At 39.2% G+C, this 27,472-nt stretch overlaps 2 protein-coding genes across 4 annotated transcripts in view; one reads left to right on the plus strand and one right to left on the minus strand.

Annotated features, from left to right (window-relative positions):
• Positions 1-21,800, plus strand: part of ST6GAL2 (ST6 beta-galactoside alpha-2,6-sialyltransferase 2) — a 173,437-nt gene extending 151,637 nt beyond the window's left edge. For all 3 annotated transcript variants that reach the window (XM_032679843.1, XM_032679842.1, XM_032679844.1), the window contains 4 exons: positions 1,264-1,361; positions 4,420-4,521; positions 5,617-5,791; positions 16,659-21,800. In XM_032679843.1, coding sequence (XP_032535734.1) covers positions 1,264-1,361; positions 4,420-4,521; positions 5,617-5,791; positions 16,659-16,924 — 641 coding nt within the window. In that variant the 3' untranslated portion in view covers positions 16,925-21,800. The remainder of the gene's footprint in view (positions 1-1,263; positions 1,362-4,419; positions 4,522-5,616; positions 5,792-16,658) is intronic.
• The window catches only part of LOC116782825 (pinopsin-like), a 74,119-nt gene continuing 58,833 nt past the window's right edge, over positions 12,187-27,472 (minus strand). The window contains exon 4 of the mRNA XM_032679845.1: positions 12,187-13,958. Coding sequence (XP_032535736.1) covers positions 13,731-13,958 — 228 coding nt within the window. The 3' untranslated portion in view covers positions 12,187-13,730. The remainder of the gene's footprint in view (positions 13,959-27,472) is intronic.

A 27,472-nucleotide genomic window follows, 5' to 3' on the forward strand; every position in this document is an offset into this window, starting at 1 on the left:
AACCATTCTATGATTTACTCTCCAAAGGGGAAAAAAGGCATAAGAAAGCAGCAGCAAAGGACTCTTCCCTTCATAGGCCTTTAGCTCCCTCTTCTGTGTTCCTATTAGAAACACAAGCAAAAATGTTAATTTCTTTTCCACCTTTTGCCTTCCTGTCCCCCACCTCTCCGACTATTTTTAAATCATAGAATCAGCCAGGTTGGAAGGGACCTCCGAGATCATCAAGTCCAACCCTTAATCCAACACCGCTGTGGTTACTAGACCATGGCACTAAGTGCCACATCCAGTCTCATCTTAAAAACCTCCAGTGAAAGAGAATCCACCGCTTCCCTGGGCAGCCCATTCCAATACCTGATTACCTTTTCTGTAAAGAATTTCTTCCTAAATGAAAGTAGGTATGGAAATACTGTCATCTCATGGCTAGGCTTTGCAAACGAAGATTTAGGAAGGCTCTATCCACGTTTGTTACAGGCACGCTGGTGGCTTATGAGGCCAATACAAGAGAGACATATCCGATTGCAAAAGGCACAGCAGAAAGACTCCTTAGGTGGTATATTCAGCAAGACACGATTCTTTCTGCATTGATTCAGCAAGACAGAAACACTCCCATCATGATCATGCTGTTTAATGAGAGAACCAGTTATTTTGGCATCATCGGGAAGTAACAGGGATCTGTGATCAAACCCCAAACTTCTAAGATCTTTAAAATGGTTTTTGTGTGTGAGCAGATATGTGGGCTGGCTTCCCTACAGAGGCTCTTTAAGACTGAGTTTGAGAATAAGTACATGGTATGATTAATAGGCTTGGGGTAGTCTGGGATTTTCAGGTATTACAAAATACTGTGAAACACAAGCTTATGGTTAAGGATTGTTATTCATTCAAATGTGCAATTAGATGTCTTTGTAGTGTACATGCTTTTGCATGGAATAATTCTTTGTAAATTTTGTGATAGAAGTAGTGAACAATTGTCTGTACTGGGTGTACTAATAATCTTCCCACATTAAGTTTATCCAATTAAGAGAAGTATTTAAGTACTGCAAGCTAAACTAATAGGCGGTTCTGAACTTGTTTTTCACTGGATTTTACGTTAATTACATATGGCAGATGCAAGAGGATTTTGTTTACGCATAGTAGAATGTTTATCATCCTTAAAATATCAAGATTAGGAGAAACGTGTAAATTTTGCACTGGTTTAGATCATTTGTTTTATTTACTGTTCTATATACTAAGAAAAACAAGTTACCCCCTCATTTATGCTCCTAGATTCTCATGATGCTGTTTTAAGATTTAATTCTGCTCCAACACGTGGCTATGAAAAAGATGTTGGAAATAAAACAACCATGCGGATCATTAACTCTCAGGTAAGATTTTCCTTTTGTGAATTCAAGTCAATGTCACTTCTGTACAATATGACATTAAATTAATAACCTCTGAGAAAGTGTTGGGTAATCTGTGAAGCTGCTAGTGATTCAACAGTCATGATGTAGAGAAGGTAAAAGTTTTCCCTTACAGGGATGTTCACACTGCTGTCAGTGTAGAGTGATTGCAGTAGTTACTTGATAGCCTCATTTCAAGAAGTGGTTTGTAAAGTTTCTCATGTGTCCTGCATCTGAATAGGCTCTGCAGGATGCCAGAGCTGTCAGTATAGAAGACCTTTGCCACACTGCCTGGAGGATCTTCACAAAATGCAGGTTGTGGTGATCCCAAAGTTCTTTTCTCATATTTTCCAGTTCCCCAATTATTTTCTTGCTGGAAGGCAAAAGAAATGGAAACTGAGTTGCCTTAATGTGTAACTTAAGTCATCATTCTTCAAAAATTTGGAATGAACTAGTAAAGAACTTTAATGTACACTAATTATTATGCATTACACATAAGGTGAGTTTGTTCATCTGAATGGAAACAGAAAATGGGATTTTCTGCATATGAGTGTCAACAAATAACTGTGCCTTGAGCTACAGTGACACCTTATGGTTGAGAGTAGTTTTTCAATTTTGAAAAAGCTATTGCCTGAATTCCAGTCTTGGGCAAACCAAACCTCTTTTCTCTTCATGAAATGCAGACAAAAAGCAACAACAGAATTACTGTGAAATTTTATGACATATTGAAATGTTTACTTAGTCAACACCAATAGTATGGTTGGCCATGTAAGCATGCTCTGTGCATACTGATTCTTGCTGAAGGAGAAGGAAATTTTCAGTTACTGTGATTCTTATGAGTTCATTTTTTTCTTCCTCTTTTACGTGAGTGTGTTCTTTGTGTGTATAAACTCATGTTCTTTGCCATCGTGGTCTGGATTAAATATGCCCCCTTTCTTTTGTTTGGGGAAGAAAGCAGAAATATCTTATTCTGGCTTTAGTGCTGAAATTGGTGTATCAGAGAACATGGATTTTCATGTAAATTATTTTACTTTTTTGGTTTTTGTTGGGTTTTTTTCCTTTCCTTGATGGTTCTCTGTTTTCGTGTTTGCCAAAATGTCCTGGTGCTGACCATGCCTGAACTTGTACCAGGCAAGGAGAAGAGTTTAGAAAATTCTTATAACTGACTAGACTCAGTAGGCTCCCTGTAGCAGAAGAGAGAAATGCTCTCAGGGAGTGATCTGAGCTTTGTTAGCTCTCCAGCGAATTCTGAGACATTAAATAGTTAAACTAGCTGCTCTCCACTGCTCACGGCAGGGCAGACTGGGGTCCTCCTGGCTCCCAGAGCTGCTGCAGTATGCTGCCACTGGAGTGGTAATGGAGGGTCCCGTGGTCTTCTCTTCTGCACTGTATAAGGCTTACTCCCCGTAAGAAACAGAAAACAGAGGGCGTGCTGAAGTTCTTACCGGGTCAGCTCACACGGCTTCCTCACAAGTGCTTGTATTCCCACCACCTTTCTGCACCTTCAGAGGGGTCAGAAGCCACCCGTGATACTCTGGCCACCTGCTGAGAAACTAGTGTTGTCCTCTCTGAGTGTGAAATCTGCACAGGCCATGTGATGAAAGTGGCTTTCCCTACCAGTACTGAAGCTGGGTTACCTATACAGGTTTACTGACCCTCCTTTCCTCCTTGATGTTGAAAATTCCTATATTCACTTGATAAAAAGACTGCTGTGGCCCACTTCCCTCATCTTCTCTGCTGTCAAAGCTCAAAGGACATGAAAGAAGACTATGCAGCCACAACACATATTGTTATTGCAGGAAAAAACTCATCTCATACATATGAATGCAGACTCACTGAGAGCGAAATTTGTGTGAACGCTACCTCCAAAGGGCTCTTGCTTCCTGAAAGGCAAGTAAGAGCTCCTTTGTGTGGTAACTCTGGAACCGAGCTTTTAAAATCTTGACCTTTTGGTCTGTTTACTCTGTACTCTCAAAAAAGGAGTTTACATTCTGAGGTGAAAACTGCTCTGAGAAATGGAGTTGGGGATGCTGATAGCAACATGACTAATTCTGTTCTCGTTGTAGAAGGCTGATGGAAATCATTAAGCTCAAAGTTTATGGTAGGGAAAATATTGCTATGGCAACAATATTGTTTTTCTGAAGAAAAATATGCATAATCAAATACGACTCATTGGATCCTAAAGGGAAATGAAAATGAATATGAATTTATTTGTCTGGAATGTTGATTAGTTTAACAGCTGGAACCAAAGTCATGCTGTTTCGACTAGTGCTGAAATCATTCAGCTTGAACCTGCCTGACATTGGAGGTACCAGGGATCAAAGAGATCTGGTTACACATGGAGGGTTCTGGAAGGGGTGAGCCAGCAGGAGCGAAGAGTAAACTTCCAGTGGGGTAGGAGGATCAGGCAGAGTACCAGGAGATGCAGGAAGGAGTTATATGAAAGCAGTCGATTTGAGCAAAATGACAGTTACTTCAAATATAGCCCTATTGTGTGCCTGCTGTTGGAACTGGTTTTTTAGGTATACCAAGCCTGTACAGTCATGGTCTAATTTGCCTTTCTGGAGTTACTTGAAATGAGACTGACTTGCTGTTGAAATGAGAAAGCAACCACAAAGTTGGTAGGGGGTGGGCAGCAGGAAAGACATTACCCTTGGGGGCTATAGCCCTTCAAAGAAAGCTGCTCTGTGTCTAAGAGGATCCTGCAGGCGGTCTTAAAATAATGTACCTTTCATTTTCAAGTTCCAGAATACACGGTAATGTTGATATACAATTATGCAGCATCTCAAGTGGTCCCATCACATCCCTCACAGATGGAGAGTAATTCAGCATACTGCCAATTCAAACTGTCATGACTGCTGTTTATGGTTAAGCTCTTTTTTTATATGTTTTCTTAACAAAACCAGATGCTTAAAATCCACCAGAACTAAAGAAGAACAAATAGCAACCTGGGTAGGACTGTTTATTTTAGATAAGGATTTTGCATTTTTCTGGATCCCACATACTTTTAATGGTGTCCAATTCTTTGCATCTATGTTTGCAGATTCTCACCAATCCAAACCATCACTTTGTTGACAGCTCCTTGTATAAAGATGTTGTCTTAGTTGCCTGGGATCCTGCTCCCTACTCCGCAAACCTAAATGTGGTAAGATGTCTGCTTAGACCTTTCTTCCCAATCAGTTGAAAGCAGTGGAAAAAATGAATGTATTTACCACTATAGTCTCCTTGTTCTCACTTTTCACGATGAACCCCAGGGTCTGTCTTCATCTGAGTGGAGAATGCTATTTCTTCATGAATTGGTCAAAGCTGGTTTATTGATCAAAAACTTTTCTGTAGCATTTGTCCTAGAATGCACTGTTCTGAGATGCTAGGGGATAGATGGATGATGGCGTTTGTGTGAAAAAACATTGTTATTTTCACATAACAGTGAGTTTTCTGTGTGCTCGCCAAGGAGGAAACATTGCTAGATTTCAGAAGGAGGTTTTATCAGGAAAGGTGAAAAATTGCATCCATTTTTCCCCACCTTCCCCTCTGCTTTCCCAAACAAAATACATCCTAGTGAAAATCTCTTCCCCCTTTCTCAGGCCTCGTCCCCCAGTAGTCTTCCCTTTATGTCCACTGTCACACAGCCATCTGTGCCCTGCCGTCCACCCCCTCACTGAGAGCAGCATATGTCCACCTGGTTGTCACTGGGGGAGTCTCTGCTTTGGCTGTTGCTGCAGCTCCAGTAGACAAGTTGATCTGATGGCTTTTGGCACAGGGAGCTTGGAGCTGAGCAGGCTGCAAAGTAGAAAGTAAGCCTTCATCTGCTGAACTCCCTTAGCAACAGATGCTAGAGGCTGCCTGCCTCCTACACAGGCTGCCATCAGTCTGCCTCATGTGCTGCTGCTGCCTCTGGCAGGGACAGGGACACTTTCAGAGGAAGATTCACCCTCAGGCCCAGATCTCACGTCAGGGCTCTTTGAACCCCTTCTTTAATGTGGATCTGTGAGGGGGACATAGGGTTGGCTTATCTCACAGCATTCAATTATTTATTGGGAGTCTATGAAGAAAGAAAACAGAATAGCCCAGAGTGAGGAATGCCTTTCTAGCAAAAACATCTACCAGTGCAGGCTGCTTTTGTACCCTTGCTTCTGTTCTGCAGAATCCAAATGAAGCCTGTTTATGTTACTGTACATGTAGTGTTCAAAACACATTTGATACTATTAGATTAAAAAGCATCTTACTTTTTTCCTTCCAGTGGTATAAGAAGCCAGACTACAATCTGTTCACTCCCTATGTACAGCATCGTAGGAAGAATCCAACCCAGCCATTTTACATCCTCCATCCAAAGTTTATATGGCAGCTCTGGGACATCATTCAGGAGAACACTAAAGAGAAGATACAGCCCAACCCTCCTTCCTCGGGGTTTATTGGTAGGTATATCAAAGATGGTCCCAGTAGACATGTCATATTTTAAAAAAATTAAAAATGTGTGCATTGCATGAGGATCAAGTCCATACATGTGTACTGTTTGTTCTTGGCGCTCTCTATAGAAACAATGACTAGCAAAAACACAGAGTATGACAACTAGAAAATAGTTGAGTGAATTGATGTTCTGCTTTCCTGTCTTTCACATCCATAGTATGCATACCATATCTCTAAAACATTCATATATCTGTAAGAAATTTGTATTATTCCATATTAATTTATGTGTTGAGCACCTACTAAATTCTGAAGTTCTTTTTGGGATCATAAAGCAGGGATGCATCAGACAACAAGAGAAAGCAGATGGCAGATCATAGAGGATGAAATCAGTGGCAGGCCAAGCTGTATTCCCTACACAAGCCAAGTATTGGGATTTCTCATGCCCTGTCATGGTTTCCAGTGCTCATTCTGAGCACTTCTCTTCTTCTCTTAAAGCAGTAGAGTTTCGCTGTATTTTTTGATCCTTCCTTAATATTTCTTGGGGATAATTTGGCACTGTGCTCACAATTCATACAGCAGAACAACTTATCTGATGCTCAGCAGGTGCTGATCATGAATGTCTAAAGGATTCTAGTGGAGTAGCAAGGCTGAGTCAGAGTCATTCTTGCACCTGCTTCTAGAGACACAGAGGGCAGTAGAGCTTCAAATACCCTCTTCTGCTTTAGAAACTCCATCCTTTCCTCACTGATATTGTGATATTGGTCTATGTGTTTGCTGCAGTCAGAAAATGTTCTTTTTATACTTTTTATCTGAATCTGAAAGCAAAGACAACTGAGATTGCATCTGATAAGGGAATACCATTTTTGAGCATTTATTTTGGGTTCTGTATGCAGTAGTGGCATCCTAGGATATTGTGGAGCATACCAAAAGCCTTAGAGAGGGTGCTGAAGCTCTCAGAGGGATGACATGAAGGTGTCTGGGAGATGCTCATCTATGACCTGAGTGGGTTGTGCATACATGAACATGAGTGGAAAGAAAAAGAGGCCTTGTGTGATGTAGGAGGTTGGCTTGGCAGCTGGTTACTTCTTGAAGTGAGATTTTTTTTTTTTTGGAACCTACTTGTGAACATTCATAGGGAGAAGACTGCTCACATGGAATGATCTCACCAGCTGCATTCACATTTTGCAGAAGTGCTTCTTGGAGCAATGAAGTTGTTGATAAAAATAGGTTAACAGCTGCTGATCATAAGAATAGTGAAGAGGATCACTGTGCTGTCAATCCATACTTCCACCATACATAAAAAACACTTCAAAAGCTTCTTTGAAGAAATGGAGTTAATTTCACTGTAAGAACAGAACAGTAATCTTCAATCCCGAATCTAAATGTTACTGACAAAAAAATATCCTTCAAGCAGAGAAAGCTTTGAAAATATCAACCATTAAACAAGCAAAAGCATTAACAGCAACAGCTGTATAGATAAAAATGCTCTGGTGTGTACAGATGCAAATTTGCCTCCTTCTCTAGTGGAAATTTTACTTATATTGTTCATTTCCAAGGGGCAGTGCTTTTTTGGAAATGCTGTCACTAACTTTTGAAAAAACAAGGCAGTAAGACAAGCTTGTTGGGAGTTATATCCACCTCCTGTGATAACTAGGTACTGTTATGATAGATGCATTTTAAATATTTTATTAGGGAGAGGCTTCCTGCTTTGGTTACCATATTGAATTGATGTCTATGCATTGCACATGTAACATAATCTAAACTCAGAGGTGGCACAGAAACAGCAATTGTGTATTGTCAAGAGTGGATATAAAGGACAGGATAAAGCATAGAAAATATAATGAAGCTGGGCAGAAATCTGAAAAGTCACATTAGTCTTTAGGTCAGGTATCTCTCAATCACTCAAGCAGCAAATAATCCAGTTGGAACTGAAGCTAGCAGACACGACTGAGTGCACTTGTATGAGAGGGTTATCCTGAATACTGAGCTTCTACCTAATTCTTATAAAATCTTTAAAATTAATTCCTATAGAATTAATAGAAAGATTGGGTACGTGATGGCCATCATAAAATGTATCTTAATTTCAAGAAGGGAAAATTGTTTATTAAATGGCCACACTAATAAATTAACCTGTGCTTAGAACAGCTATATGGACAATAGGCTGCTGTTTAATAGAGGGTATGAATTTTCATAGAGATATGCATTCCTGAATCTAAGCAATTTATAGCATGGACCATAATGATCCTAATATCACAGAAAAGGTTAAAAAAAAAGTTCTGAGTTAAGTGAGACACTTTTCTTTCAAGCTTTTTAGCCTCCAGTAGACCCAGTTTACAAAATTGGACAAATATGGATAAATTAAAACATGGAATGACACGTTTTATGTTTTTCAGGAATGTGAAGCATGCTTTAGCTTGGTCTTACATGGTTTCTTCAGTAATTACATTTTTCACCTGACAATTGTATGTATTTCTGCCTCTTAGCACTATTTTTAAGAAACTGAATCTTCCCAAAGGGAGGATACTTGGTGGAATGTGTGCTCACGGTGTTCTTCTGTAGCAATGAGTCAGCATCCTTCAGCATTGACTGATGTCAGGGGAATCTCTTAATGTTGTTAATAACTGTATTACAGTACTTGAGTCACAACATTATTAAGTCTCTTGGAAAAGGGGCTAGTGGGTTATCTGTGGGGAAGAGGTAGTCTCTCACATGCTTTGACTTTAGAGGAATGAGAGAAAGAGTAGAGGTAGGACTTTTTCCCTGGTTTCTTCACCATGTGGGAGCTAGGGAAAAGAATGGGGTTTTTGCATTTCCTTTGAGGTATGGGATGCCCTGTATTTGCAAAAGTTCTGCCTGGAACCTCTGACTTCCCAAAACCCTACTAATCAGCTCTGCACCAGCATATTGCTGAGGAGAGGCAATAGCATTGTGGTAGCTGGTGGTTGGGGTGAGGGAAGCACAGTGCATGTCCAGCTGTAGACGGGAGAGGAGAGGATGGGGAGAGAAATATGGCACAGAGCAGGACTGGTTGTGGGGTAGGTTGTTTTTTTTGTGGGTAACAAAAAAAAATCAAACAGGTTCCAACAGGGTAAACCGAACTTTTTATTTTAATCTGAGAGTCTTTTTTGGTTTTTTTTGGTTTGCTTTCTGAGACAGCAATGTGGACTTTTGCTGGCTTGTAACTTTGCCTTATGTGGCATGTCATAGCTAATGTCCCTCCTCATTATACATTATTTACTCTGTCTTCCTAATCTAATCCTATAAGAGCTTTGAGAACCCATTCTTGCATATTTTTGCATCATTTTTGCAACTGCTGCCTTCATGCTTTTGAACAAATCCCTGCACAGTATTCTCGTCATCTTGCATTAGCATTAGGCCATTACCATGGTGGCTTTTCACAGTTAAAGTTGTTGGTTCATGTTTGGCTGAAAAATGGGTTTGCTAAAGGAGTATTGATATGTTTACATGTCGTCTTGGGTGGGATGGTAAATTAGCATTCAGCAGGTTGGGGGCTTTTTAATATGTCTAGATTTGTTGGCTCTTTGTTTTTTCTTTTACTCCCAAATCAAAACATGGACTTCTTAGATTTTTACGTTTTAGGTTGTCTGTGTTAAGTGGTAGTCTTTGTTATGTATTATAGCTTTTAGCGTAATATACAATCCACTGAACACAAAATAACTAAACCCAGATTACTTTATTGTTGGGAGAAAGGAAGTGTTGTTTGAGGCTTTACAGCTGACATTACGGTTTTAACAGTTACATGTTGATAACATTAATCTTCATTTGCATGCATCAAGACAATAGTACAAGCAAGGCTATCATTACACTGCAACATTATCAGATCATTGTATGACTAAGAACTTAAATTTAAAATGGCTTCAGAGAGCATGTTGAACAGAAGTATGCAGCTGATCTCCAGCTCTGCTTAGAAGAAAATACACTTGCATGAACTGAAATAAACAATTAGACATACTAAGAGTTGCCTTTATTGCTGTTACTTACTTGGCTGTTTTATCAGCGGTTGGTGAAGGAACAGGATAGCGTTTACTCTTTCCAGCTCAGTGTTGTTCAGGTATTAGCACACAATAAATAATACCTCCAGTACATAAGATTTAAATTATTCTTTACTCTAACAAAAAGCACACTAAAATCTGAGTATCTCCCACTTCCCAAAATACAGACATAAAAGAGCAAACTCTCCTCTTAAATCACATAAAAAAATCTTTACTATTCTAGTGTATCACCCAAAATTGAATAATACATTTAAAATTATATGATATCATTGGTCAGCATTTTCCAGTCTATGCTCATATTACAGAGTATATTATTGCGATTAATGTACGGCTTTTTGCATTCACCGTTAAGTGATAAATATGTAATTTTCTAGAACTACTATGTAATGCAAATATTTATACAGCAAAGATGACAAGTCTTGCACAATTTATTAAACTTAGGCACAGGGCCATTTGGTGACAGTTTTTCAATAAATAATTTGGTTTTCTTGTGTTTAGCATTTGTCACATAGTTCATGAACTAAATAGAGGTGAAGGAACCCTTTTTTTAGAAACACAGTATTTTAAAAAGCTAGAACTACTTTTACTACATGTTCCAAAGAATAACTCAGGCACATTTGGCCCAGTTTCAAGGTGTGATATATTTTCCTGTCATACCTGCAATCCAGTCAAGGGAGACTACAGAAGTAGAGTAACATATAGAAAACTATACATTCTAAATGCTCTGTGTTTATTTGTAATGCTTTCAAGTGCATAGATTAGCAAACACAAATTTACTAGTGTGTCTAGCTAAATTCTTTTCTGTAACTAATCTGTGGTGTTCATGAAATGAGACACAATATAATAATCAGATTATGTGTATCTAAATGTTTTCAGCATCTCTTACATTTTGTTAAAATGATTCTACATTCTTCCTGAATGCTTGAATTACACTTATTATTCCAGATGCTTTCATACAGCATCTGTTGAGTCAGGTGTATTAAACTGTATTTTATTTATTTGTAAACTAGAGAACATTCTTTTTTAAGTCAGTGTGCTAAGCACAAAGCCTAATAGTACTATACAAGATTTGTGTTGGAAAATCAAAACCTTTGGAGTTATTCAAATTGCCAAGAACAAATTGAAAAACATTTTCTCCTTTTGATTAGAATCCATAGTATATGTTCATTTATATAAATCATCCATGCAAGGAACTTAATTGTCATTTAATTCTGGTTTAAATGTTCTCAGTGCAGATTGTAAAAGCTCAGTTTATTTGTGCCAGTTGGACTGAGTTTAAACCATACCATACTTCCTAACACTATAGGTATCTGCCAAATAGGAAAAAAAAGTAACACATCTTTCTAAGAATTTTGAAATACTAATATATAATATTTTGAAATACATAACACTGTATTAGCATCTAATATTGTACTGTTATAACAAAGCTGCCATTTGACTGTTTCTCTGACAACCACATAATTTCTTAAGAATAACACATTTTTTAGTATTTTTTAACGAGTATTCTATGCTCACAATCCTTTTTTTTCACAGTGTGGTATTCTTCTGCTGACAGCAAAGGAGCTTGTGATACCTATCTCAGGTGTGGGTAACTGCACCAGTGGCACATTTGGTCACGCCTCATTTTCATTTCTTCTCACAGTGCTCTTGGAAAAGCCCATTATAGTACTTTTTCACGAAGTTCCAAAAGCTACTTACATAGGAGAGTAGAGGAGAAGGTTCTTGATAGCGAAGCTTCAGACTCTTATTTTCAGTTTCTGTCTAGTCACAGAGTTCCCTGTAAGTGAACAATTCATCCCATCCTAAAGGAGACATCTAAAATAAGTCTGAGTTCTGCCCTAGAATACCTGTCTCCTGCATTGTCTGTAAAGAATGCTTTAGATCAGCAAGGTCAGAGATGGGCATGAACATTTCAGGAAGATTAATTCTGTTCAGACTCTGTATGATGTTGGGACAATGACTGTCTCATCCTGATTATTAATAGCTCCTTAGGTCATGTGTAAGCCAGTCTGTGCCTTTTTGTATTTAGTAATTGTGCATTGACTGAAAATTAACATAAGGACTGTTAACAAAGGCAAATATTGAAGTGGAAATGGAAATATGGAAATTGTTCACCCTACAGGCTGTCAAACAATGCCATTCTCATTCATACTGATAATCCTGAAGGAGTGTTGAGATATGAAACAAACTCCTAGATGAGGTTAATTGATGTGAAAGTACACAGACAAAAGAAATAAGTATATAGATACGTTCTCCATGGGCAGTACAGGGAAAGGAAATAAAACAAGGCACACTTGGACACTACAGGTTAATACCTGTGGGAGAAAATGCTAAGAAATTCAGCCACAGAAGAGAAACCTAGGAAGCAAAAGAGATGTGTAGAGATAACAAATAGAAAGCAACATAGGAGTTCTCAGAATAGATGGCCAAGCAAAATGGGTTAACAGAACCAAGATTAAGTCAGTAAGCAGTCAGGCACATACCTTTTCTTTATCTTTGAGACTGCATCCAACACATAAAAGTTCGAATATAGTGTAAAAAAAAAATTTGGGGGTTATTTAAGTGCCAAAAAGCTATTGGCAATTTAAAAAATTCTTAAGATCACTGAAGGTGACCTTTAGGAGAGAAGGGAAGATGGGAAAAGTGAGTTGTGAGGTAGATGAAAATATAGACAGCTTGGCATACTTACACCTGCTGGATACAGGTGTCAGTAAATCACTGTGATGTTGTTAAAACCAAGCAGAGAGAAATTGAGTTGAAGAGTGGTATGAAAAAACATGGGATGGAATGTGAGACCTGTAGTCTGGGGAGCTCTGTTGCCAGCCCTGTTTTAGGGAATTAAGAAAAACAAGCTAGACATCACATTAGAAAGAAAATAGAATAAAAACTGAATATATCCTAGTACATGGACTAATGTAAATGTCCTAATGTCTAAACTGGTGCTATTCTTTTAAAGATGCTCAATTAATGGTTTTTTTGTGAACTGAGTTTGCAGTAATAGCTCTACAACACTAAGACTGTCCTACATGGAGGGGGATTCACATCCTTCAAGGCATGAGACAGAAATTAACCCATTTCTTTCCCGTTTTTAGAGAGGACTGTATTCATACAAAGAAGATGGCTGGTTTGGATGGCTGGCTGTACCACACTTGGTCTCCTTGGCTGGAGGTCATTGGTGTTAGAGGGGCTAAAGGAAAAAGTGTCTGGCACTGACCACCATTTTTCCCCAGAGTAGGGTTTGAGCATTTGATGTGTGCATGAGGTCTGGAAGTATCAGGAGTGTTCCTGTTTCTACCAGGACAGATAAGCCTCCAGCACAGGGACACTGCTGAATGTGGTAATCTCTACATGTTGTTGTAGCTCATCTTTTAGTTTGCTGACCCTAGATTTTGACACAAGATATAAGTTAGCTGCTACCACTCAGAAACTAGCTTGTCAAGTCACTGTCTTTCCTCCTGCCAAACATCACTGTGCAGCGTGAGTGAAAATGTGAATGGACTGTCAGAAGTTACAGTTATTTATGAGCAATGTAATCTGAAATCTCAAGACATGCACTAGATGGAAGAAGGCAGGAAAGGTAAGGAGCGAAACTAGATAGCCCAACATGCCTTTTAGATTGATTCTGGAGGGCACTGAACCAAAGATCATTAAAAACTAAAACTCTACCACTTGTAAGTCCTCCTTTAATTAATTTACAGGAAAGCCAATGATACTGTTTAAAATTTTGTCGTCATGGAACCATACCTGGCAGTTATGTGCCTATCTTTACTGTTATTAAGGAGATTATGAAAGAGTCACAATTTTTGTTCTTGACAGTTTTCCAATCCCACAAATGGCAACTTCCTTTATTACTTTTAAAGTAAGCTTAGTGATGTGGTAGTGAAATAAAACACACTTTGGTTAAGGCTTGCACCTTTCATCAGAGCCAATTTTCCTAAGACTGTGGTGGTATAGCTTTTGAAATTGGCTCCAGGCTTGGCTCTGAGTGCAGGAGAGAAGTCACTTTACTGTCTCTTTCTGGATATGGTTCATTGTTGCACACATTTTCACCATCCATCCTTTGATTCAGCTGGATGACAGTTACCTTGGAGTGGCAGGTGGGCTCTCCATTAGTGGAGGAAGGAGATTGGCAGTGGAAAAGCTGCCGAAAGCATTTGTAAAACTGAAACAACAAAAAAACAATTCAAGACATAGGTGCTTGGCAGGCGACAATTCACAGCATCGCTATAACACCTTCAGGGCAAGGAAACATGGTTTATTAAGCTTGTATCTTTTTCTCAAATAGGGGTTAAATATTTTTTCACCATGAATATGTTTCTTGCTGCTTAAGACAGAAGTTCACTTAAATTTTTTAAATTCTTTAGAATTGATACACTTAGCTCTTCTAAGACCATAGATTCTGTAAAGGGTAAAGCTGTAGAAGAATATAAAAGATTTTCAGAACCTTTAGTTTATGATAAAAGAAGATTTAATCACAGAAGTAGTTGGTTTACGGTTACTTCACACATCAGGCAGGGAAAAAATCGATTTTGATCATCTAATGATACACAGCAGGGAGAACATAGGGTTCTTTTCATTAGGAAGCCATTGAAATCTCTGTGTTCCCAAACTGCAGACTAAACTTCAGAAAATGACTCTGCTTAATTAATGAACCAGAATGATTTTTTTTAATTCATTTCACTTCTGAGATAAACACATCATGCAGTGGGTGAGCAATTGGCTCACAGGTCAAGCACAGAGGGTAACAGTGAATGGGGTAATGTCAAACTGGTGACCAGTCACTAGTGGGGTAACACAGGGCTCCATCTTGGGTCCTGTGCTCTTCAACATCTTCATAAATGACTTGGATGCAGGACTGGAAGGGATACTAAGCAAGTTTGTAGATGACACAAAACTGGGAGGAGCTGTTGACTCCTTCAAAGGGAGGGAGGCCCTGCAGAGAGACCTCGAGAAATTAGAGGACTGGGTAATCACCAACCAGATGAAGTTCAACAAAGGAAAGTGCCAGGTTCTGCACCTGGGATGGGGCAACCCTGGATTACATACAAACTGGGGTATGAGATGCTGGAAAGCAGTGCCACAGAAAGGGACCTGGGGGTCCTGGTTGATGGCAAGTTGAATATGAGTCAGCAGCGCCCTGGCAGCCAGGAGGGCCAACCCTGTCCTGGTGAGCATCAGGCAAAGCATCTCCAGCTGTTAGAGGGAGGTCATTGCCCTACTCTGCTCTTCACGGGTGTAGCCTCACCTTGAATGTTGTGGCGGTTTTGGGCACCCCAATATAAGAAAGCTATTAAGCTATTAGAGAGTGTCCAGAGGAGGGCAATGAAGATGTGAAGGGTCTTGAGGGGAAGTCATATGAGGAGTGGCTGAGGCCACTTGGTCTGTTCAGCCTGGAGAAGAGGAAACTGAGGGGAGACCTCATTGCAGTTTACAACTTCCTCGTGAAGGGAAGAGGAGGGGCAGGCACTGATCTCTTCTCTGTGGTGACCAGTGGTAGGATCCAAGGGAATGCCTTGAAGTTGTGTCAGGGGAACTTTAGGTTGGATATTGGAAAAAGGTTCTTTTCCCAGAGGGTGGTTGGGCACTGAAACAAGCTCCCCCAGGAAGTGGTCCCAGCACCAAGCCTGAGAGAGTTCAAGAAGTGTTTGGATGATACTCTCGGGCACATTATGTGTCTCTTGAGGATGGTCCTGTGCAGGGCTAAGAGTTGGACTCGATGATCCTTGTGGGTCCCTTCCAACTCAGCATATTCTGTGATCTACCCAAAACACCTCTGATGTAACAAGAGTTACATCAGTTCTCATCTGTAAGTGCCAAGTGAGCAGAATTATACAGCTACCTCCTCTGAGAGCTGACACTCATATTCAGCAGACAGGGATACCAGTAGAGCAACAAGTGTTTCAATACATTTTCTACACAAATTTATTTTTTAAGTGAAATCTTTAAAAAAATAAATGGTGTCCAAGACTTACTTTATGTTATTTTCCTTTCACGTGGCTATGTGAAACAGAAAAGGCTTCCAGAAGCTGTGATTGATGTGAAAGTATTGCAGTTTAGGCAGTGCTGTTGATCAGTATCTGGTATTAGTCCCTTTGAAAATGTGCAGCTGTAATAGTAAGATTTCTCTTGTTTCAAAGCTATAAGACCACAGTTGACAGTGCTGATGATACTTGGCCATTGACATGTGGCAGGAAATAAATATGTGCTGTCATTTTGTGGATTGCTCCTTGCTGAGCAGGAGGTGGTCAGGGGTTTTTCGTTGTGACAACACTGCTCTAAGTAGAAATTCACCGCCTTTGCCATCTCTCCATGATACTTCTCACAGAATTGTCAGAAGCTGTGGGCTTCTGTGCCACCACTGTATGGGTGATGTTTCTTTATATGCCCTTCTGCATGTATTTAGGCTTCCTTCTTGGCCATGCGTTCCTGCTTAGAGAGAAGTAAGTGGATGGAAAAGTGAAATTGATTCAAGTTCAGACTAAGAAAGACCAACATTTTAATAAGGTGGAGATGTTTCAAGGATTCTTGTGTGGGATATTTTGTGGGCAGTACATAAGGTAAATGGGGGGAGGTGGGAAAGAGCAGTCTTCTCACTCAGGAGGCTGATGGTAAAATGCAAATCCATATAGGCTTTTTACTCTTTCTTTAGGGATCAAAATCTTTATGTATCAGGAACAAGTGAAAGCCACTCTAATAAAAGGAACTATTGCTTGCTTCTCTTAATGATTTTACAGAGTTAGTACTCAAGATGTGCAACAACAAAGGAAAGCAGGAAAGAAAAAGGAGATTGGCTGACTGCAGGAAAAATTCTGCAAGGAAAATGAAACCTGAGGTTCACTTTTGTTTTCACTTCTTGCTCCAGGTATCCTCATCATGATGTCCATGTGTAATGAAGTACATGTGTACGAATACATCCCTTCAGTCCGGCAGACCGACCTATGTCACTACCATGAACTCTACTACGATGCAGCTTGTACCTTAGGGGCCTACCATCCACTGCTCTATGAGAAGCTCTTGGTGCAAAGGATGAACAAAGGTTTGCAGGATGATCTGTATCGGAAGGGGAAAGTCATTTTGCCAGGGTTCAAAGCTGTCAAGTGCCCCAAAAGAAATTTCTCACACTTGTAGAAGTAAGTCCTTCAGAAACAATGTGCAATAAGGTACTACTGTCGTACTATAAACAAGAAGAGAATACTTGAAAAAACGTATCTTAGACCAATCTAGTCTTGAGTCTATAAATTGTAATTAAGTAGCAGGCATGAGAAATACTTCTTTTCTGAGCCTGAGTATTTATTACTGCTTTGCAAATAGTTACAGAAAAAAAAGCAAAGGCTTAGCTCATGAAGGTGCAAAGGACATACTTAGGCAGAGATATAATGTATCGTTGTTGGTGTGAGTGTCAGAATTTGTCAGTGGTCTCTTATGCCACATATGCTAGACTGTAATTTTTTTAATGAACTTATTTAACTGTCAAACCTGACATTGTGAAACAGCCTCTATTGTTCATGTACGTACAGAACGGCCAGTTGAACAATGCAGTGTTTCCCATGGCTTTGTAAGATTTTCAGACTTTCCCAGAATGAAGTAATTGCTACTCCAAGCTGTGCAGTCATTAACTGGAGTAGACTTTAATGCTTGCTCATATTCAGGCTCAGTTACAGGCCTCCAGCTGTACAGGGGCCTTGCGGTCACTGTGAAGTCAGTGCAGTCAGAGGTGGCTGTACACACAGCCAAACTCATTAAACTACTGGATGTACTTCTCATGCCAGACTCCCATGCTCACACTGTCTGCAGAGGGAAGAGAGAAATGTCTCATTTCTTTAGAGAAAAACAAACATATTTGTAACCCATTTAGGAAGAGAAACTAAAGGATTATCAGGAAGGTGTGAGATGGGCATGCTGCCTTCCCCCAGTCTGCACAATACAGAATATCCAGAGAAAGCCAAGGGAGGCTGTGCAGCCCTCACACATCACACTGAAAGCAAGCATAGAGGGGGGGTCACCTTTCTGCAACAAAGATAGCATACAGGAATACAGACATTATTTGTTAAGTATTTCACTGGTATCTGAATCAAAGTCACTTAATCACAATTTATTGCTGTTAAGAAAGTAGAGGGAGCATTCTGACACAAAGAAGACAATATCAGTATTTTTTACTTAATGTTTGAAAGACTGTACCCCAGAGAAGCTGTAATGCCTCAAAAAAGCCTGACTACAGATTGCATATGGAGATAGTTTGATATTTTCACTCAAAACACACAATGAGAATATTCTCTAAGGCACTTCTAAAAATATGCCCGATTGCTAATATATTTAAAACATTCTTTTCCTTATTTTCCAAGACTTCCGTTTCAGATTTTCCAAGTGGCAGGATGTAAATGTTTGGTTTTTTCAGGTTTTTGTTTTGTTTTTTTCCCACACATCTGTACTCTTTCTTTTAGAGTAAGTTTAGCAGGAACGTGTGTACAGAAAAGCACAGCTATATCCTACTTATATCCATTCAGTAAAAAAGCAGACAGCTCAAAGAAACATTGAAAAGAATAGCTGAGTGGTTGTTGTGGAAAGTATTTTTTGTGTTTTGACTTAAACAAAAAGACTTTTGCCAGAAAGGCAAAAGAATGCAAACAACAATAATGACTATTTCATCTTCAGTTGTAATAGAAGTATAATCACAAAATCCTTTTTCTCTCAGTCTGCTCTTTGGGAAGCATTATTTTCCTTCTTCTAAAACAAAGAATGTGTGTTTTACATAGGACTTAGCCTTCTTTTAGGGCTTTATGATGATCTTAAGATTCTTGCTGACAAAAATTATGTTCAGATGATCTAATAACTGTACTTCTGTGCTGTATGAATTGTTATGTCCATAAGTCATTTTGATACATACCAAAATGAATAGGTTTTACTTATATTAGCCTTAGACTCTGAATATATTACATACCAATTTCTTTTTAATGTTATATATGGTGGCAACTTTTATTCTTAAAGTTAATAACATTGTTACTTAATGTGTGGGGAATAGATAACCTACATAGAACTAATCTGTTTTTCCATATGTTTGGTACCCTGTTTGCAAAACATTCAAAGTCTGAACAGTGCAATCAAACAGGTCTCTCTCTGCTGTACACTGTGTTAACTATGGCATGTTTGTGAAGGAAAGGAGTTGATTAGCTTTCTAAGCCTAGTGAATATGCTACTTTTCAATAAGCAGGAAATTCTCAAGTTCCAAAGGAAAAAAATGAATATCACTTTGGCCTGCAACCACTAACTTTTAACTTTGATTTTTGCAAAGAAAAATACTAACTGCATTGCTCAACTACTCACAGCAGGATTATGTAGTATTACTCCCTCAAAAATTTTTCAGAATAATCAACATAGCTGTTGTACAGAACAAGGAAAATTATAAAGTTTCATCTAACAAGTGCTAAGCATACCTACTTATTACATCATTTATATACCAGTGCAGAACCAGGTATGAGATGTTACCAGATGAACTATATATTTTTAATTTACTGGACCGCACATTCAAGCCCTCACAGCCAAAATCTTTTCTTTGCCATATCCTTACTGTATGGCAGTCAGTCCTCCTTCCACAAGTGCTAATGTGGGTGCTGTAGCACCATCACCTCAGAAGATGCCGCAGAGCTGTGCTGCAAATGCGTGCTCACAGAGGAGGAAGACCAACTTGGGGTGCCATCTTTAAAAAATAAGCATCCCTGGTGGGGCTTCCCAACACTGGTTTCCACTGTGATGTTTCACTGGTCTACCTGGTCAAACACCTTGTAGTTGCTTAAAGAGCATTTTCTCTCCTACCTTCTCTTGTCCTCTGGTTTTTGGCACAAGTGCAAGTTCACAAGTTATTGCTGTTAAGACAGTAGAGAGAGTTTTCTGACAAAAAGAAGAGGATATCAGCACTTTTACTTAATGTTTGAAAGACTATATCCCAGAGAAATTGTAATGCCTGCAAAAAAATTTGTGTTTGAACTGCTAACTGAGGGCTCACCTCCACTTGCTGCAAGGGGGGAAGGGGCAGAAATAAAGGGGAAACATAAAGGACCTGTGGAGGTGCTCCCCCCACCACTGCTTACGCTCTGTCACAGTGGCATCAGTGGCATCGTTGCTTTTATAAGAGCCCAGCAAGTATTTCTGCATTAATGGACATGTCCCCATCCCTTGTGAGGGCAGAGAGATCTTTACAAAGAATTGTGTTCAGTACATTTAAAACAATGAGCGTGCAACAATACTGAATTGTGTCTCTTTTAAAAATAATAGAAGTGCTGCTTTTATATCTATATAATAAATGCAGGAATGTTAGAGGAAGTGCATTTTCTCACCAAGATCATGGGGCTTTTTGGGGAAAATATACAGGCATGGCTTTGTAGCTCTCCAGCGTGGTTGTCACACACTAACAGAGCAGAACACCACTGTAAACAAGATTGGTTTGCACAAACCCAGCTTGTGAGGTGCATCATCAGCCAAGCAATTGCCTCTGCTATTGGACCCCTCAGCTCCCTTCACACCTGTTGCAGGTTTTAAATGTATGGAGTTTTACTGACAAGTAGGAACAAGTTGCCTTCAAACGCTGTGGAGCCTCATTGCTGTGCCCTGGTGCTCTGGACAACAGCTGAAGTTAGCTGAAAGAAACCAGAAACACAGCAGCAGCTTAAGGAAATGTGCTGAGTTTATGCTGAATTTCATTATGCTCCTTTTTCCCCACTGTGAATTCTATAGCTTTTCTGACTTGTGGTGCTCTATCATTTTATACATTCAGCCTTTGGATGGTTAAATCAAGGTATTCTTCTGTTTATTCAAGAAAAAAAAAAATCTTTTGCTTCATTTTGGGCCAAAATCTTTTTGCTAGAAAAAAACATTAAATTGTTCTATTTCTCTATAGTTCTAAAGGTTACTACAGCATAAACTCACAGTTCAGTCAGTCATTCCTTGGATTAAACTACTACATCTTTTTTTACCTTGCTGAGCAGTTTTATGCCATGGAAACTCTGGTAAATTCACTGGCATTAACATTATATAAGAAATAATGTACCTTTGGAGAGGAAGGAGGGTGATATAAACACTCTAATCTACATTCTTACTGTACAAATTTAAGTTAAGCGTTGCTTGTCTTTAGTCAGGACACTTTCTTTGGTGAAGAGATCCAAATTCTGAATTTTTTGCTATAAGTTGCCAATGTCAGGAAAACCAAGACAGTTTTTTTCTTAAATGAAGACAAGTGTCTACATTCACACTCTGTTGCACAGACTGAATACAGTCATTTTAGAGACTGATTTAATTAAACAGAAATTTAAACACACGTGTAGACCAATCCATAGTGGGGGTTTTAATGTCCTTTTTCTTCAGCAGTTTTTAAGGATGGAAAATGCCATTCAGACAGTGACACAAATGTACCATGAAAGGAATGTTAAATGAATTGACTGCAAAAATAAATGGCTACTGTTTTTCCCTTCATGCTCTCTAAAGTTGATGTGTATTGAATAACTGAAATCGTTCTTTGAAGTAGGTAATTCAGACGCCTGTCACTAGAAAGCATCTGAATCTTTCCCAGCACAAAGCAGATACCTGATTTAATTGTTTGAAATTTAATGTAGCCCATGTCTGGGCATACCTGCATCATTGAATGAATTTTGACACTGCAGATGTCTTCTCTCTGGCTTAGTGATCAGATTCAGAATTTTGTTCTTGAAATAAGAGTTGTGTGTAAAAGCCTTACTTTTCTTTATATCATCTCATCACTCTTATAATATGTAGTCATTGAACTATTCAAATATAGACTGTGTACTTTTTTAATAGCTTTGAGAATTATTTTATATGATGATTTTTTTAAATGAATGTGTACTCTAATAACAAAGCTTAAGATTTTACAGGAGTCACATTTTTAAGCAGTGTTTGTATACATTTTAACACTTTTTATATTTTCTATTATGATTTTGTATATTTTTATGTATGCACAGTGTACAGATTTTTTTCCTGTAAATAAAACATTTGTTTTCATTTGTTTACGAGTGCTGGTGTTTCCATACTGCCTTAAAGGAATGACACTGAACTGCTAGTGGAACAGAAGAGGGAAGGTGCCTGTCAGTTCTGCCCATAGTTTCAGTGAAATCTCAAATGGAAATGGACAGCTAGGCTGACAAGTAGCTATCAGTAAACTACAGAAAAGTGGCAAATATTGTAAAGCCAGCTTTATTCTAAAATGAACATATGTACCTGAGCAGGTGCACTAGGATTCCCTGGGAGAATATATTCACCATACTGCTCTATATTTGGCAGTAGATTTCTTATGGTAGTCAAGACCTCTTTAAGGAGGTCATGCTCCAATGATTTGATGCTGTACTTCAAATGCTGGTAAACTTCAGCTAAATGGCTGTGCCACCCATTCAAGGAATCCATTCTCATAAGAGCAAAGAACAGACTTCTTAATTAATTATTCATTAAAATGAAAACCAACTTAACAAAGGGAAAACGTAACTTGTCATTCAGTCTGGGATGATACCATATAATTCAACCACTACAACTCTGCTTACATATGTTAAATGTGAGGCATTCTGCTACTTTTGGTAGTCTTTCAACTGTGCAGTGGCCAGAGTTGGGCCAAAGGAGGTGCTAGTCAGTGTTTTCATCCCAGGGAGTCACCTTGAGTCCATGCCGACAATAAAGCTAGTTAAACATTAGTGGAATGATAAAAGTTGGATTGCCATTGTGTATGCTCCTGGCAGCCAGTAATTGTGCAGCTCATCCTATGTATTACACCATGTCCTGGCAGGCAGTGTTGAGGGGATAATTACTGTATGTCATAATATGCAAGTAACACCTCTCAGAAAACTCAGAACAATGAGCTACACTAGGGGATAAACGGAATGCTGGGATGCACGAACAGAGCAACTAATTGATGCTTTTCAAATCCATCAACTTTGGTTTTATTGTTGGTTTTTTTTCATTTAAAAAACAACAACAAAACATGATCACTGTATTCTATCTATTAAAATGCTCAGTCAACTTCACTGTCTATAACAAGAGAGGACATTCTTGTCTCACTCCATTCAAACCCGTACCTCGGTAGGAGGTTGACATCCATGAACTATATTGTGTGGGGTACAGGGAACATCTTGCTGTACTCACTGTTCTTTAGCAGTGACAGCTATAGGAGATGTGACACTACCTTTCTAATAGGGAGCCTTGGAGGCAACTCACTTTCAGGTTTATTCCTGAAATTGCGCTGCCTTGGTCTGAACAACATGCCTTTGATGGAGGGATCTTTTATCGTTTTATGCATAGAAACCAGCTGTGTTTCACTTGAGCAGTTCTTAGGGGCATAATTCTACGGACAGGTCAAACTTAATACTGATATTTTGGTCTGTTTATCTGCATTATTAGCTTGCCTGTTGTGATCTGGCTAAAAGACATGTCTCAGGATGATTAATTGGACTTGCTGTCTTGACTGCAGCATGAACCTGTGATTCTCCCCCTCTACTCTGCTCTGGTGAAACCCCACTTGGAAGTAATGCATCCAGATCTGGGACCTCCAACATAAGAAGGATGTAAGAAGGATGTGGACCTGTTGGAGCAAATCCAGAGGAGGACCACGAAGAGGTCAAAGGGCTTGAGCACCTCTGAGAAAAGCCTGAGAGAGTCAGGGTTGTTCAGCCTGGAAAAGAGAAGGCTCTGGGGAGGCCTTATTGTGGCCTTTCAGTATTTAAAGTGGCCTTACAAGAAAGATGGGACAGGCTTTTTAGTAGGGCCTGTAGCAGTAGGACAAGGAGTAATGGTTTTAATCTAAAAGGGGTAGATTTTGACTAGATATAAGGAAGAAATTTTTTACAATGAGTGGTGGAACAATGGAATGGGTTGCCCAGAGAGATGGTAGATGCCCCATCCCTGAAACATTCAAGGTCAGATTGGATGGGCCTGTGAGCAATTTGATCAAGTTGAAGATGGCCCTGCTCATTGCAGGGGAGTTGGACTAGATGACCTTTAAAGGTCCCTTCCAACCCAAACCATTCTGTGATTCTATGATAAGAACAGCTAGACTAGGAGGGAGCTAGTTTTTAACTAAAATCACATCCACCATCTTCTTCTACAGGTAACTGCACCTGCAGCAGTCATTAAGCAGTGTCTTACTGTGGAACTACATCAATTAGCATCAGCAGTGCCCTAATACATGTGGTTTGGTTGGACTTCTCTTCTAGCTCTCCTGGTGTCTTGATCTTTCTGGGTTGGCAAGTGTATAATTTGATTGTTTCATCAGAATAGCATGGTTTTATCTGCTGCACCTCAAAATTTACCAATGTCTACTTCATATAGTTATCCTTCCTTGTTTTTAATATTTAGATTCTACTTTCTTACACCAGTGAGTTACTCCGGAGAGCGCAATTCAAAGAAATTACAGCATTTTTGTGAAAGTTTAGTATAGTCTGACCCCTAATCTTCATGCCTTGATAACCAAGGCAATTTAGAAGTGGATGCTCTGTTATTTCTTTTTCTAAAAATATGCTAAGTAAATAATTACTAAGTTTGATGGATATATAAACTGAATATATTAAACTGACAGGGAACTAACTATAATGCAGTAATACAATATGTTTTTTTAAGACGGAGGCAGATTAGACATCAGAAAACTGGCATAGTAGGTTATGACAAATCACAGGAGGAATCATTGCTGGTGTGATTGCTGGATCCTTAAAAATGATAAAAGTAAAGAATGAGGTCCATTGTAAAGAAGGGGGAGAGACAAGGAATTATGAAAGACACCAAGGGAATAGAAAGAAACAGCTAGAAGATGGGCATGTACCATAACAGATGGGTAGAATTGCTGGTTTTTCCTAATAGTCGCTTACTTGGTTTTGGCATTTTGTTTTCTTATTTTTTTCTGTGCATTTGGAGAGAAGCCCACCTCATCTGTTGGTGCTCATATTGCTGCTGTCAGGTTTAGTTGCTGGGATGTGATCTTCCAGTGAAGAACTACGGTAAAGTTAAGAACACTTCTGCTTGGGCTCAGCTTCTTTGTGAACATATGAACCTCACAAATTAAACTGAACAACCTCCTCCATGTGCCTATAGTCATCTGTATGATAACTGAAATAAGAAAACTGATTTCTTTTGGTGACCTGTGTCTGTACATAGACAAATACATATCAAATACCCTCTTGATTACAGGATGCTGATAGATAAGGGATAATTACTGTAGCAACAACTCCTTATATGCTTGTGAGAAGATTCCAGAAACCCTGAGGGGATCAGGAGGGCAGGCAATAGGCATCACAGCTGCCTTGATTTTATGGAAGCAGCCAGAGGGGAAAATTGCTACCAGTGCTGACTCCAGGCTGTGTCAGCTGCTGTAAATTACCTTGCTCCCAGACAGTTGTCTGACTGCAACTGAGCTTCCTGATTAAAATATTTTGCTAGTCCACCTTCTAAATAGTAGTTTTTTTACACCTTCAGTCCTGGAGTACTGATGGATATGGTGTACTGGCTGCATCCTGTACTGCTGCTGCAGATTGTAGCAGGTATGTGCCCTGTGCAGGTGAGGTCCTGGGGCTGGGACAAGCAGAGTGTTGATAATGGAAGAGGTTTGGGTTATTCTAGATTGTTTTGTTTTTTACAAATCTAGAAGACATTTTTTATCTTTTAAGCATAGTTTAGTGATAACAGTTCAAGGAAACATAACGTGAACATGCCTCAAGAAGTCAGAGTTCAGGACTTCTGATCTTTTGTAGACTAGGTGGCGTTCCTGATCCAAAGTATCTAGCTTGGATTAAGACAAGGACAGCATAAAAAATTTTTGGCAAGTTATGTCAAGAAACATGCAATATGCCTCTTGTGCAAGCTAAAAATACCAGAGGTTTACCCTTAGGCCCAGCCTTACTGCCCATGAGGCATGTGAGCCAGGAGGTTCATATAAGATGCCATATCCTGAGCATGAGGAGAACAGATGTACAGGCAGAGGACCAGAAAAGAAAAGTGGGGAAAGTTCTGCTCTGGACCTGTTTCTGAGTCTGCTTTTTCAGAAAAAGGGACAGGAGTGTTTGCTGATACTTCCAACTGGATCAAGCAACATTTCTTTCCTAGCAATATTCCTCTCTGGAAGTGTTGGTTTAGGGTTTTTTTCAATTACTTCCAGTGCTTCTTTTCTTCCACAGAAATGAAACTATAAGCTATCTGGTGGACCTAATTTAGACTTTACAAATGCATGGGGCTGAATGTAGCTATCAGGCCATTACATATTTTAATGAGCATCCCAAGAAGTAGAGATGAGAAGAAAACAGCTGTTACCAAAATAATACTAGTGAAGTTGTTCCATAGTAGAAGAGCAAGGAAAGCAGAAACAACAAAGCCTATACCAATGTCTGAGAAATATTACCTTATTTTCACAGTTATAGCATACTATTCAGATAGTTCTTTTAAAGTACTCTTTTTAAGTAAGTCCTCATGAAACATGTGCTCTCATATAAAGTTCACAAAGTGAGAGATGAAAGCTGAAGGGATTATAAAGTGAGGATTGCTATTTTGTTAGAGGAAATGGAGAGAAACTTTTCTTTGCCCATACTTTATTGTGAACAGCATGGCTGCTCACCTTCAAAGGGATTGGTTATGCACATGAAAGCAAATACTAACAATGCTACTGCATCTTCAATGCACATTGGTTTAAGACAGCACTGTTGCTTTTAACTGGGTTTATCATTGCAGGAAAAATAGACCATTTGTCATATTTATCTCACACATGCTTTTCCCTGGCCTTGAACAGAGCTACTAAATCCCATACAGTATACAAAAGAAGGAGCATACCTGAAGTTAATTGCTCCTACCTAAAAGAAACTTCAGAAGAGTTTCCTAAAGCAACATGAGGAATAAGAACAGGCAAAGAACTTGAGTGAATAGTAAATGGATCCTGCCTCTGTTTCCTATTCCCAATTTCTTAAGTTAGAATTGTTTCAGGCTTTGCAGTGTGATTGATGGATCCTCACTAACAGAGGCAGGAGCAAATTTACCAGTCCCTACAGTAACATTTTACTTCATGAGGAGAAATGATGGCTCTATTATTACTGTAATATGGGATGAGTGATTCCAGATAATTTTGAAAGAACTCCCATTTTGCTAAAAGTTCAAAATGTAAGAAACAAGAAGTATTTTGACACCTGAAAAGCATATGTGTTTATTTAGTCATAGTCAGTATGCTGTTCTACTGACCCAGTTTCTTGCTGCATTTGCAATTCTTCACCCATGAACTCTAGATCAGCTCACAAGGATTAAAAGAAAGGCTCCAGCTGACTATGATGGGTTTATGCCCCAATCCTGCTATGAATATAGTACATTAATAAATAGAAATGTGATTTTATTGGTCTTTTTGGTTGGTTGTTTTTTTTGTGGTAGGTTATGAGCTACCTATCCTTAGCTATGCAGGTAATGCATGTTTAGGGAAAACAGATCTTCCAGATGTTCCTCACAGAGTTTCATGAAGGCTGAGACCCAGGACACTGCACACGGAAATCCAAAGCCATATTTCCAAAAGGTTATTTTTGTAGTAGAATACCACTGGCTGTGTTCCCTTGTGAATTACTCTTTTTGCTTGAGGGTTGGTCACTCATACATTCTGCTAACAGTCACACATGCCCCAAAACTTGAGCAGCTCTTGGCTATTTTACTAACTGAGTCTTCCTCAGCATT

This window comes from Chiroxiphia lanceolata, chromosome 2 (genome assembly GCF_009829145.1).
Source record: "Chiroxiphia lanceolata isolate bChiLan1 chromosome 2, bChiLan1.pri, whole genome shotgun sequence".
In the NCBI taxonomy this organism is placed as follows: domain Eukaryota; kingdom Metazoa; phylum Chordata; class Aves; order Passeriformes; family Pipridae; genus Chiroxiphia; species Chiroxiphia lanceolata.